This window comes from Anoplopoma fimbria, chromosome 2 (assembly GCF_027596085.1).
Source record: "Anoplopoma fimbria isolate UVic2021 breed Golden Eagle Sablefish chromosome 2, Afim_UVic_2022, whole genome shotgun sequence".
NCBI classification, from domain to species: domain Eukaryota; kingdom Metazoa; phylum Chordata; class Actinopteri; order Perciformes; family Anoplopomatidae; genus Anoplopoma; species Anoplopoma fimbria.
This window is the reverse complement of record NC_072450.1, coordinates 26,235,168-26,250,009: the sequence shown is the minus strand read 5'-3', so window position 1 is coordinate 26,250,009 and position 14,842 is coordinate 26,235,168. Positions and strand designations below refer to the sequence as shown.

General features: G+C 42.3%; 1 protein-coding gene across 1 annotated transcript in view; it reads right to left on the bottom strand.

Moving 5' to 3' along the window:
* Positions 1-708: 708 nt before the first annotated feature.
* Positions 709-14,842, bottom strand: part of LOC129103902 (synaptosomal-associated protein 25-B-like) — a 34,651-nt gene continuing 20,517 nt past the window's right edge. Inside the window, exons 4-8 of the mRNA XM_054614546.1 lie at positions 12,032-12,080; positions 6,487-6,604; positions 2,852-2,971; positions 1,387-1,531; positions 709-851 (exon numbers count right to left, since the gene is read on the bottom strand). Coding sequence (XP_054470521.1) covers positions 783-851; positions 1,387-1,531; positions 2,852-2,971; positions 6,487-6,604; positions 12,032-12,080 — 501 coding nt within the window. The 3' untranslated portion in view covers positions 709-782. The remainder of the gene's footprint in view (positions 852-1,386; positions 1,532-2,851; positions 2,972-6,486; positions 6,605-12,031; positions 12,081-14,842) is intronic.

Sequence of the window (14,842 nt, the reverse complement as noted above, 5' to 3'; positions counted from 1 at the left end):
CTGGCTTTTGAATGATCAGATTTAGCTCCCTGAGGAAAAGGTTTAATACTATACAATCAATGGCATCGAATTGCATTAATACTGCTCCATCTAGGAGTTGGTTCATTAGCAGTGAGCTAACAGTCATGAACAAAAAAAAGCCACGTCAACATTAAAGGACTTGGTATTAGTCACACAGAGGCCTTGGCTACAAGCGGTGAGGGCTGCATGTTCACTATATTCACTGTGGCTTTATCACGTAGCATCACGACACCCTAACTGATGGACACATGGCGCGTCATACATGGACAACACCAGGACACTGACATGATGGGGGACTGACAAGTTGGAACAAGGTGTACATACAGTTTTATATTACACACAGACTTAAAAAAAAAGAGTGATGAAGAAAACAGGAACAAGTGATCTAAGAAGATGAAGCCATTGAAGAAGCACTATGTACAGCGTGGAGACACTTTGAGTGGATGATGTGTAATAGAACTATTATTTATTAACAAAAATTTCAAAAGAGCAACAACACAGAACAACATAGACGACAAGGGGAGGGTAGTGAGGGGCATATGGGCGGGGGGGGGGGTTCAGGGAAATGTATGATATGTGCATGTGTGCAAACCTCTATCACAATAAAAGCATGATTTTGCAGCGCCTGCCGTCGAGCATAGGAAGTGGGCGCCAGGCGTCGGTGTTGGGAGGGGTGGGGGGGCTGGGTTTAGTTGGTGTCGTTTTCTTTAGGGTGATTGGGGTTAAAGGGGGTTGAAAGCACTTTTTTTCCTCGTTGCTGTTTAGCCACTGCCCAACATCTTTGTAGCACGCTGGTTAGCCTCGTCAATCCTGGTCTTGTTAGAATCGGCCTGAAAGAGACAAACGCACAGTTCAGCCAGCGGTCGGCGAAAGGTGTGGGGAGGAGTTACATTAAAAAGGAGAATGCAGGTGTGTTTTCAACCTGATGGGATTCCCATAACTGTGGCTATGTGTGTGTGAATCTATGGGTCAGGCTAAATTCTGCACCCGCCATCTCCGTTGTAACGATTCATGATGCGAGAGCCCCTTACAGCTGTCCTAATAAACATGATTTTAACATAAATCATTTAACACGGTTGACTGAAGGTTATAAAAAAGATTTCAGCTACTTGGAAGGCCCATTATGGCTAACTGCATAGTCCGGCTCAATTTACCAGCTGATCTAATCACCATGCATATTCACCCAACGTTATTCACGGCCACATTTCTGAGCATCACACCTCTAAATGTAAACTCTGTTGGCACTATTTACTTTGCTACTCCACCAATTAGGACAGCTTGTTGCCTAGTAACAACTAAAACCTGACACCAATAAGTATGAATTTAGAACAACAAGTTAAATCCGATATTTGCATCGAGACGTACCTTATCCATGATCCTGTCGATCTGGCGGTTCTGGGTGTCGATCTCCTGGCCCATGTCCAGGGCCATGTGACGCAGATTGCCAATGATTCCGCCCACCTGCTCCAGGTTCTCATCCATCTCGTTCTCCCGGGCGTCTTCTGTTACCCTGTAGCACACGGGAGGAGGGAAGCAGGCCAAAGATCATGTTGGAATCTAACGCATTGTGCTGGAAAGCACGAGCCTCACAAAAATGGGGTGGCAAGGTAGAGAACAGCGTACAGAGTACATACAAGATGTCTATAAAGTAAATAAATAAGTAAATAAATAATAAATCACAATGTTCTTTGAATTCAAATGTATTATATTACCACATGGCATGCTTTATCTCACACACTTTATGAGCTGTCGGGAGATTCAGTCCATGGACAGCACTCTTCTAAACTGTTAGTCTGGTTTTTCAAGGATTTATAGAAACCTCAGCAGGGGGAAGAAACCCTGAAATTGTCCAGGATTTAGTAGTATTACTTGGTGATTACCAATCAGGGGGTCAGGACCCCTCCAACGGGTCACAAAATGATTAAAACACAGCTCTGCTACACAAATTCAAATTAATTTCTGTTTGCTCAAAACATTGCTTTAATTTGTGGATAGTGTCATCTGCTCAAATTTCGAACATTTATTCTATCAACAAAGTTTAGAGGTTAACTTTTAGACTTCTGACACTAGTGATGGGGGGGTTGCAAGGACACTTATTTATTTGAAGGGGTCACAAGCAAAACAGTTGACTGAAGGTTATAAAAAAGATTTCAGCTACTTGGAAGGCCCATTATGGCTAACTGCATAGTCCGGCTCAATTTACCAGCTGATCCAATCGCCCTGCATATTCACCCAATGTTATCCACGGCCACATTTCTGGGAAAAACGCTTGAAATAACCTGCATTATCGTTTAATGTAGACAAACGTTTTGATTTAATTGACTAAGTGGACAATTTTGAGGGGGGTTGCAAGGACACTTATATATTTGAAGGGGTCACAAGCAAAACAGTCTGGAAATCAGTGGAATAACACATATCCATCAGGTCCTTGTGCCCAAATTTGTTGCAATTTAGTATTTTTCTTATCATGCAACTATTACATTGCTGTAATGAACCCTTTATAGACTGAGCAGAACGTGTCCTGGTTCTTCTGCTAAGTAAGATAAATAAAAAATTCCAATCACCCCACAGGGAATAGTATGAAATCACAGGTTAGCAAATGACATATTGTCCATAATGATGGTGAAAGGTTTCTTGATTAGTCCATATGGGGGGAACTATTCCAGGATGAGTATAATTTAATTTCAAGTAAACAATATCACACACTAGCTATTATGAAAACACACAGAAAACGGAAAGTCTGCCAGCTACACGTACACAGAGGGGCACACACACACACACACACACACACACACACACACACACACACACAAACACACACACTACTTACCTGCGGATGAAGCCCCCACTGATGGCCATCTGTTCACGTTCGTCCATCACTCGAGCCCCCGGCTGGCTGTTCACCACTCCATCCTGGTTCGCTCCCCAGGCCTGGCCCCCGCCCTTAATCCTACCACACACACATTTCAGTCAGGGCCAGTTTAACTGCTGCAATGTGTTCTTTTGTATAGATACGTGTATGCCTATTTATAGATGTGTGTTTGAACTTGTTTGTGAATATAACCAAGACTAGGCGCTTTGCTGGTGTGCATGTAAAATTGTGTATATGCATGTATATGTGTGAGCATTTTTTTCATGTTCAAAACTTACATACTGTATGTTTGGAATGCATCATTGCGTAATTATGGCGTCAAGGCAATTAGCCTGCTAGAAGCGGCCCGCCAGCCACGTATGGTGAACCTACATACGTGCATTTGCAATCTGTGAATAATTGATCCGACATGCGGATCAACTGAATCAGAGCACGACAAGCTGTGTTAGAAAGTTCTCCTCAAAAGGTGAAAACCATCTCCCACCACGAGCACACACAGTAGAGCACAAACACAGAACACATATTGACAAGACTCCGGACGGAGGGGACACGAAACACACGTGCAAAGTTGAGAGGACGTGCAAGGCGGAAGACATAGTACACAATGTTTGACACAGGGAGGGGGAACAGGGTCAGACACACGCTGTATCTAGTGAAAGAAATCTGAGCAGTTAGATCCCTTGTGGAAAACCAACCAAAAATCTTTTTTAAAAACAGTGAGTGAATGGTGAACAATTTGCATGCAGGACTAAATTATACAGTAGTTGTGATGAGCCCTTCATTTCATCTGGATGTAGGATAATACACTGTATACAGTCAAATAGGCAAATCGAATTCTTAGCATTTGTTTCACTATGCTCGGAGCATCTGATGAGCGGGAGTCACCACGTAGGACAACACAATGACCAAAGTTTAAATTTAAAATCTGTATTTGTTCACTCTTCAATGAAAGATGACCACTGTGTGCGAAGTCGCTGCCCGTGAGGTGGCGAACCCACGTCCATCAGGTGCTCCAGTTTATAACAACAAGCAAGAATTATTTTTCACATGCTATTTGACCCTGGCATATAAAGAAGTGTACATAAGATGAAACACATGACATTAACCACAGGATCACATAACAAGCGGTTCATGAGGGAGGACCAAAGAGCTATAGAATAGACAAGATCTGAACCCAAAAACAATCACGTATGGAAGCAGGACCAAAAACGGACCAAGTGGAGGCAACAAACTGCTAATAGACCTTCACAACAGAAAAAAAAAAGTTCAAGCCAAAACCAGGTGGTGACTTTTGAGCAAACACCAACTGCTACAAAATGACGGCTGTGATGCAAATAAAGCAGATTAGTAAAGTATGCTAGTGTCAAGAATCCTGCTCAGCCCTGTTTTGGAGAAAAGAATCGTCTGTTGTTAAGATGTCTACTGAATCTCCAGAGCGGATATAATAATAGTGGTAGTACACAATGAAGACATACATACAAAAATGTGCCATTCTCGGTCAGATCTTACACAGGAGATTCTTTTTGGTATTTAAAAGTATTTCTAAAAGAAGACAAAAAACAGCACCTTCTACACTAATGCGATTTGGTAAATCATTAAGGCATCACTTAATTCATTCCTAGAAGAATGTCTGCAAAACATCCTGCTGCAAAAATAACCCATATACAGCCTTTTATTTCTTGGTTTGTCAGCCACTTGTGTTTTCTATAGCTCTGAGATAGACAACTGTATACAGTACGTGTATTGGTCCCAAGTTATAGTATGCTCAGACATGACTCAGTGGCCATAGTTTGGCTGTTGAGGAGGTATGATAGTTCATTGTGTAGGGCAGTCCTGAGGGAAGACAGGCAGAGGGGCAACTGGGGCATCCTATGGTTACAACTTGTAATCTGGAGGTCATCTGCCAAAGTTGGTGTGTTGAAGCGTAAATTAGACATTGTTGTATTTTTTTACCGTCTGTGTTGATTATAAAGTTACTGGATTGGTGATGAAATCACCTTCACATCTGTAAAAAACACCCTGACTTATGTTAAGGCTTGCTTGCAATGTAACCAGTTCATGTGTTCATGGCCTTAATCAACACCACATCTAAGAACTGGGACCCCAAAAATAAGCAAGCAACCAGCTAGCTTAGCATAGCTAAGCACAACGGCTGGAAACCAGTGAAAAATAGCTAGCCTAGCGCTCCTCAAAGGCAAAAAAAAAAATCTGCCAACCAGCATCTATAAAGCGCACTAATTGACAGGTTATATCTTGTTTGTATAATTAATACAAAATAAGTTTGGGGTTTCTAGCGTAAAAATACAACAATTTGTTTACACTTTGTTCTATGTCCATATTTAACTAACAAGATACAACGTGTTAATAAATGATGTTAGTGGTGCTGGTAGGTTGTTTTTGTTAGCTTTAACAAGCATGGCTAGCTATTTCCCCCTGTTTCCAGTCTTTGTGCTAAGCTAAGCTAAGCTAAGCTACATATGTATTGTACAGAACGGAGAGCAGTAGCAATCTTCTCATCTAACTCTCATCCAACTCTCAGCAAGAAAGTGAAAAAGAGTATTTCTTTTAATATTCTTCAAGAGCCCAATGAAATTATTAATTCATATAAAAACATGTAAAACACCAAAAATATATATATATATTCTTTTTACAAATGGCAGCAAAACTGATATAATTCTACTGAGTAATTTAGTGGAGAAGGCAACTAGTTGATTTATTCTTTGGTTGGACTTTGTGCACAGCATGAGTGCATCATGCTGCTGGGCTTGGGTGGGGTTCAGAGGGTGGGGTGTGGGTGGGTGGGGTGGGCGCCGTGGCCCAGATCCCTGCTGACACCGCTACCTGCTGGAAGAAAATCTCTAATCCAAGGTGGAATGAAGGGCTTTTTTTAGGTGATGACAAACACCAAAGTAAAAAGAAAACATCGGAACCTGTCGTGCAGATGTGTGTGTCATTCATGCATGCATGCACACTCTCAACCAAAGCAAACACTCCCACACACACACACACATGCATGCAGCACTGGTGCCTGTTCCGGGAGCATGTTGCTGTTGTTGTCGTTGTTGTTGTTGTTGTCGTGGCTACAGGCCTGACCGCTCACACCACAGGTCACCATGCTCTAACACACCAGAAGCAGGCGGGCGGATAGAGAGGCAGGAAGGCAGGCACTGAAACACATGCAGTCGGGCGACACAGGCAGCACCTACTTGTTACAGGGACATGAACATAGACCACAGAACTGTCCTAGATTGTTCAAATTCTTTTCTGCATCCTTCATGTCCTTATTGATTTGGTCCATCCCCTCCTCGATGCGCTCCAGTTGTTCTGATTACCAACACATTGTCATTTTTTTTTTTTTTTTCCAGCAAAAGAACGAAAGCACGTGAGAAGAGAAGAAAGGTGGAAGAAGTTGCGGGTGGAGGGAAGGGAGGGGGTGGGGGGTCGGGGGGGGAGTAGAGAGGGTAAACAAAGGAGAAAAGACAAAAAAAGACATTGACTGTGACAAGAGAGACATCAGACATCACCATCACCATCACCATCACCACCACCAGCACTGGACAGGCAGAAGCTCGGGGCTCCTGGCCGGTACCTACTTTTTAATACATGGGCATATCAGACCACAGCATACTCCTATATCTTTTAAATCTTTCTCGGCCTCCTTCAGGTCTGCGTTCACCTTGTTCATGCCCTCTTCCACACGATCAAGTTGCTCTGGTGAGGATAAAAGGCATGAGAGCAGTGAAATAAATTTGACTGGTTGTTTTCCCAGGGTTGGCGGACTACGCTACGGTGCAAGAGGCAAACAATTGTTTTTGGGCTATAGATGCAAAAGGCAAAGCAGGCTATTTATGAATTTATTTCCTTTTGAAATCTACAGGGGTTTCCGACAGCTTTTGTCTCCTACCTCCATCCAAAGTGACACATCGCTTCTTTCTGAGTAAGTATTTCATCTGAGCGGCTGCGTCGGTAGCCGCATGCTTCACGTGGTGCCGGATGTTAATTACTAGTACTACTGCACGTCAATGGGAGCGGCGAGTGAGGCCGGGATAGGCGGAGCGCAATTAAATAAATGAGCAACAAAATCAATGGACAAATCGTGAAACGAGTGTGTCGAAAAGCATCTTTCAGGCAAGCAAAGTCACCGATGCTTCCTTTACTCAGATGGTCAATAGGGCACAGAGCTATAAAAAGCTTGGATCCTCTCTCTCTCTCTCTCTCTCTCTGGTTAATGGTTGTAGGACAGGATACCAGTAATCTTCATCAGTGGAAAGAGGCACTTTGTCTTCCGGGGGAAAAACTCCTAAGGTTTGATTAGTCACATTGTAGTGCAAGAGGACACAGATGGTCATAAAACACTGGCTGGAGATCTATTGAAACGAGTGTCGCTGATCCAGAGTGTTGCAGTGAAGCAGATTGTTAATTGAATTTAGTCTCCACGTGTGATAGTAAATAACCGCCCTGCTAGGACCTTTGCGTCAGCTTTGCAGATCTCTGCTATCGGGGTCAGATCAGTTCCTTAACCATGAAAGCTGAGGTCACTACTGTCACAGGAGGGATTGCCAGAATACAAGATGGCAACATTTGACCTGGGAAGGTTCACAATCTGTTCTGTTATTCCATTTAATACAGGTAACTGTCAACATCTTAGTGAAAAACTAAGATGACTTTTTTCCCACTTATCTCACTCACTCTAAAAGCGAGAGCTGTTTATACTGAGCGCTAAAAAAAACGAAGCAATTCTTAGAAGGATCTTAAAAGCTGAGGCGAGAGGATCAGGAGGAAGGATTAAGATGATTTTTTTCAGCTAACTGGACGGTAGAACTGGACGGTGCAGTAGACGATGACTAAATGGCAACCAGCAGTAATCCCAGGCGGTGGGAGTGAGGGATTGAGTAGAGAAGGAACGGGAGAGAGAGTGAGAGGGAGAGAGAGGCATTGTTTATCTCCTCAGCCGGGTCAACCTGCCTCCTCTCAGTCCGTCTGAGGATTATCGTGTCAGGGCCCTCCCCCTTTCCTTCTCTCAGATAGTCAGTCACAGGTTTAACCAATAAGGGCGCACGCCTCATTGGAACAAATCCCCAGAGCGGTGAGTCCAAGGTGTGATTCCCATCTGGGGACTCTCATCCCCCACGAGAAAGGAGGATTCAAATTAATGCGTACAACAGGCCCTTTTCACAGCATGTCAAATCATCATCATAATGGATGACTTGAATAAATTGTCTGTCCTTAAATTTGGGAGCAAGCTGATGATGACAGTGGTGAGGAAACTGGGAAAAAAATCAACCTGCAGCTTGAATCAACTGTTTTAAATTCTTGGTTCTCAACTGCACCGACAAAGCACCTGAATTTGTTAGCGCTTTGATTCGCGCCTCTGACTAGCTTCTTCTCCATGGCAACAACAGCCAAGGATGATTGTAGAGTTTTGAGTCGTGTGTCATGCCAAAATGACAGACACTACATGATTTCACAGAAACAAGTTGAAATAATTATAACAGGTGGCTATAACGCAAACCTATACAAATTGACATTATTCAGGAGAGTCCTGTGTTACTATGTCAATTAAAATTGAGGATAGTGTTTAAATAAAAACTTGAAATAGGAATAAAGAATATGGAAAAACACTTATAGAACCAGGGACGACGTAACGTTACAAAACAAAAATTTGTCTTGAACAACAGTCTTGTGTTTGAGATTCCTATGTTAATTGGACTTCAATCCACCTCCTCTTCCGCACCCCGTAGATGGTCTTCGTCGATATTTAACACTACATCACTAGCGCCGCCGTTGCACAGTGGCATGGATGCGTTTAGTTTGTGTGTCCACCACAAAAAGGATCCTAATTGACTTTCCATTTCCAATCTATTCATCTATTGGTGTGTGTGTGTGTGTGTGTGTGTGTGTGTCCCTGTAAACACACCAATAGATTGCATTTCATGACTATTGCACAACCTGACATGATACTGAGCCATTTCCAGTTATCGGTTTAGGTCAAATAAGTTTCAAACATGAACCACGCCCTTTTTCTGTAGGAGATGCAATCAAGCCGACATTTTTTTGCCCCGAGCTAAAACGTTGCGAGTTGCTTGCTGAGACCGAGCTGCAATCCATCAGCCCTGAACGAGGCGCATTTCAGGTCAACACGCATGTAACAGCCGAGCAGGGAGGGAACTCATTAGCTGCGGTGAGACCTCCACCACAGGTAATAACTCACTGCAAGAAATGAAATATCTGCTCCTATGTATGGCCTGAGTGTGTGTAAAGGGCAGAGGGATTAGTTACACGCTAGTTTACAGCTCAACAAGACAGTATTAATGACCACACGCATCGGAAGCTATTACTTATGAGCCGTGTTTTTCTTTCATGGCGATATTAGAGGGAATTCGTGATGTAAATAACACTGCATGTATATGTCAGAGCATCCATTTGAAGACGCTCGTGTAGTTCGGCGGTCGTTGTAAACGGGAGGGAGGGTCTGGGGGAGGGGAGGGGAGGGGGAGAGACGGAACGAACGAAGACAAGAAAGAGCTTCGTCATTATTGTAACCAAAGTGACCTCCAGGCAAAGGAGCAGCAGAGAAAGAACGTGTAGAGGTCAGGAGAGAAAAAGGGAATGGGAATAAGAGCATGGCCTGGTGGGAAAGAAGAGAGGGATCATGGGGCAGAGGAAAAGGAGAAAAGAAAGACGGGAAACAGAGAGAGAGAGAGAGTGAGAGACAGATGGGGGATCGGGTTAAGAGGACATTTGCCGAGAGGCGGAGGTAATTTAAATCTGTGAATTGATTACTGTTCTGTGCTAACAGCAGTGAGCCGTGACTCTGGAGGGAGAAAGACAAGAGGAAAGAGAGGGAGAGAGGGAGGGAGGTGAAACAGGCTATCTGTTCCTTTGACAGGCCAATTAGGCTGCTCGTTCACACATGGAGCTAAGTACAAGTCAATTTTTAAGGTGGGGGTGGGGGGTGGGGCGACCCAGGGCCCACACTTACCACAGGGCCACAGAAGGAGCCCATACAATTGCACCATACTACTTTTTTCCTTTTTTTTTTTTTTTTTTTTTTTTTTTTTTTTTTTTACTATAAATTGAATTTCACTGATTTCAAACACTCACTACTGTATTTTTTGTTTGTAGATTTGATATCATGCAGTGGGCTATGTATCTGTAGGTGTTTCTACATTGTGTTCCTTTTGCTTTGCTGTTCCAGGGAAACTGGTAGTCTTAAAGATATTTAAAGACATTTTATAATTAATTTAGTGTGACATAAATGAGTCAGTTATATAAGCTGCATTTTGAATTAGCTCAGGCTGGCTGTGTTTCTCTCTGGGACAGTTTGTTCCACCGTGCTACAGTCTACGAGGGCTGAAAGTGGAAAATAAAACAAAAATCTGATGCACAGACATGTTGAGTTTTTTGTTGCGTCACAGAGCTCCGCAAGTAAAGAGATTGCGAGAGTGACAGTAGCAGACGTGGATTTGTGGCTACAAAAGTGCTAATCTTAAAGTAAATGATAAGCCGGCACCACTGCTGACGTTATTCATACTGTAGTTAAACTGTTGACAGTGCAGATTCTTTTTTTGTTGCTAGTTTTACACAGTCAAATCTCGTTTATTGATAAATGAACACTTGTGGCGTGCATTCCCGTTGGTGCCGAAGCGGATTATTGTCTTTCATGGCCTCTTGTTTCTCTGCGGTCAACTGGCAGTGAAGGCCAGAAACACCGTGCTGGGTGTGGTGATCCTGACGTAGGTGTTTTATGAGCGACTCTGCTCTTCTTCAGCTGCTGCAGCAGCACCTGTGACAGACAGATCTCTTACCCGAAATCTGGAGAGACTCTGGACAGGACAGACAGACTGACTGATATTGTATCAGAAAAATCCTTTACTCACTGTGCACCACGAGGTTATATACAACAAAATCATAGGTTACTATAAGAAATATTTTAATTGATATTAGAATTGCTAGAATGTGGTACTTTAAGGAGTGCAGTGTTTTTACTTAATTGTCTCGTATATATTCTCTTAGTCATGACAGAGATATATAGGAACATTATAGTAACGTTACACAAGTGTTGGCACATTTTTGGGAACTTCTATACTGTGTTCATGAACAAAATAAGTGATTATATTACTCAGTGACTGGGGAGGAGGGCCCACAAACTAAATTTAGTATTGCACCCCCATAAACAAAACACCGGGTCCTGCATTTCTCATCATGCAACTCAATAGTGTCATTTTGTTAGACGCCACCATCACTAGAGTGACTTCTAATTTTATGTAGTTCCTCCAGATCCATAACAACTGTTTTCACTGGCTTGGCACCCAGATTGGTGAAGTGCTCCTTTAGTTCTTATAGCTACAGTGTGTTGGATTTGGCGGCTTCTAGCAATAAAGCTGCAGACTGAAACCAACATAAACAAGCGCGTAGAAGAACGTTGGTGGCCGGGGCAAAATCGGGCCTATCCAGAGCCAGTGTTCTGGGCTACCATAGAAACATGGTGGACTCGGTGAAGAGGACAAGCTCAAAGTAGATATAAACGACTTATGAGTATTATTTTCAGGTGATTATACACTAAAACATACTTATTAATATTGTTTTCTATCTCTGCCAATAGATGCCCTGAAATGCTCCAGTCTCGCCCTTTAATACTGGTCATTGTTCCCCTCAGAGAAGAGAGAATGGTAAAGTATATCTAAAGTTTAAAGCGGTTTATGTCCGTGTATATTATTAAGCTCAAATATAATCAGAGATTAACTCGATATATATATGCATTTGTCTGACAAATACAGGAAGAATAAAGCACAGTGCTGTAACAGGGAGGCGAAGCAGAAGGCTAGCTCAACAGTCACATCCAGTATAATCATTTCAGCCACATTAGATCAGACTGCAGCTGAGGTTAATTAAAAAAAACTTGGCTGAGGCTCACAAAGAAATAAACTGCTCTTCTAGTTTAGTAATTATAGAACCATAAAGGTCATCTGCATGTGTGATGTAAATTTGACTGTGACTCTACTGCTTTATACTGGACATACTGGTGATGACGACTCGCCCATAGTACAGCATAGAGAGAATCGGTAGCAGAACAGATGTCAAGTGCAGACAGATGCTAGAGAGACAGTGTTCAGTGATCTCTCCCTGCCAACTTACCTCCCTGCTCATCCAACATGACCAGAGTCCTGATGCCGGCATCTTTACTCTGACAGACAGACGGATAGGAAGGGAGATGGGTGGAAAAAAAGAGAGAGAAGAAGAGAAGTTGGGAAAGGAGGAATAAAATGTGACAGATCAGTGAAGGTTAACAGAGCAGAGTTATCAGGACAGAAGAGGTGGGTCAAATTACATTTTGTAAACACTTTTTTAGAATGGCTGATGATCCTGTCTGGCACAACTGAAGCACCTTGGTTTTAAAGGGACGTTTTTACACACCCATTTGCTTTTCAGAGTGGTAACAAAACTCTCAGCAAATACGTTTATTTTCAGTAATTTCAAACTATTCCTTGAAATTAAAACAGTCAACAGCCATCAGTAAAAAAAAGAAATACAAGGATTCAATTCATTACATTTGACCCAAGAATGGAATAAAGTCATGGAAATGAATTACTACAGAGAAAATAAACACAATAAACATAATTAGAGAATGGAAACATCAGTACAGTATTCACCTATTTGTGCCCTAAAATAACCTACATGAGGAGCTTTACACATTCACAGCAAGTGAATGTGAGAATTAAAGAAACGTTAACAGACACTGCAATGTTTTAGTGGTACATGAGAGGCGGGTAAACCAGGTAGTGCCAGGATGACCCTTTGGGACTTTCTGTCAACTTTATTTCTACGGCTCTCTTTTAGAAGCATGCCTCACACAGGGACAGACTTACAGCTGTCTATCAGGCATAAAACAAAGTTACAAACCTCCCCAAAAAGATAAAACTTACAGAAGATAAGTAAAGCCTCTAGAGACAATCTCAAAAAGCCACAAATATATATTCATGCGCAAATCCTTGCACAGTTTTTTTCCTGTGATAAACTGGTCCACCAAATGGCATGTACTATATTTGTCATGTTCACTGGGCTGGTACCAGAGATTTGTTGACAAAGCTCCAGCAATGTAACATTCTGATTTGGCTCACAAAGTGGGCACACGCTCAAACACACACAGGCACACGCAAAAAAATGGACATTTGTGCAGACCCGCACAGTTATTTCTTCTCATGGATGCACAGGCTGGGCATCGACGCATAATACCACACTTCAGTAAGCACACAATAACCGCATTAACCACCGTGCATCCGACAAAACAACAGCTTTGTGCTCCCCGTGAGCCCAAGGCTTCCTCTGGCAGATATTAAAAACCAAAGGCCGTTCGGTTCACGCATCAGCTATTTTGGATCAAAGTACGCTCTGACCTTCTTGGAGCAGTGATAGATAGAGATCAGCGCTGGAGGCCAGTCAGACATGCCACTGATATTAGTACCAATCAAATCGACCGCGGCAGAGGTCTGCCAGCGGCCATGGATCTGTATCCATGTGAGGGTAAATGCTTTTGTCTGGAGACATCGAGTTAGCAGGAAAGAAATGGTAGACTAATAAATGATCATTAAAATAATCCTCAGCAACAGAAACTACTGGAGAGCTAATGTTTACACATACATGTGTTTAAACCCTGTTGAAGAACTGCTTGGTTACCCGCCAGGAATCATGGGAAACTGCAAGACATGCGAGTTCGCAGTCGTGGCTCCTGAACGACAGGACAGGATATCGGACTGGCCAACTGGCGTGGACTGATAAGATGACATCACATCTTTCAGTATGGCTTGTTAGACACAAACACACAAACAAAACACACACACAACACACACACACACACACACACACACACACACACACACACACAGGACAGGTCGCTGAGTCTCAGTCTCCGGTTAGGACCTGATGATTTTTTCCAAAAATACTTTTTCTGCCCAGGAAATGAACATGGCAGGTTTTTTAAAGAGATTAATAGAGATTAATATTTAAAACCCATCTCTCTTTCTTTGTTCTTCATTTCTATGCTTCGCAGCAGCGCTGGCATAGAAGAAGCAAAATCCTTTTTTTTAATGAGTTTCAAGCACATTTAGTTGACTAATCAGGTAGGAAGTAATGTTCTCTTTCATTTTTCTTTTCCTTAAATAGTGCCCTACAGTCTATGTTGTCTCAAAGGTGAGGTGAATTAAAGGCGTTTCTAAAAGATTTAAGGCGGTGTCCGTGTCGGTTACAATTCTGAAAGTAAACACAATCACTGTTACTTTGTTCTGCATAAAATACAGAATTACTAAGAAAAGTAATAATTGAGGGAAAGAAAGTACTTAGAACAAAGAGCGATATAAAGAAAGAAGGCAAGTGGTGCATCGACATTAAGGCAGAGTCCTGGTATTGATTGTTTTCATTGAGATGTCCACTAATCTATTCTAATTCAGTCACTGTGGAGACGACCGCTGCTGCCCTGCTATTGGTCAAACAACCACCTGAAGTGATATCTGATAAACACAGATCTACGTATGATCTGTGTTTCATATGAAGGGTTGATTAATCGAACAGTTTAAGCTCAGTAGATGATAGCAGTGTAAGGCAATGTAATGCACAGTCTCAGTACACATACTTTAAAGACGGGCAAGTTTTTGTGTCTTCGCGTCCAATACTCAGCAAGAATGCAAATAAGCCTAAAATGTCAAATATTGCTTTGAAGCTTCGAGTGATCTTTTCCCCCAGAGAATCACATTCAAATAATTTGGCCTTGGGGAAAGAGCATCACTACACAACAACAAAGTATCCATCATGAAACATCCTCTTATCTTTAAATCCTTTTTCACAAAAGAATAGCTGAAAAACACCGCAAGTGGGATTCCACTTTCAATACAAATCCATAATACTAATTTATACTGTTTCCTGCATTTATAGAAAAACAAGGTTTTAAGACTC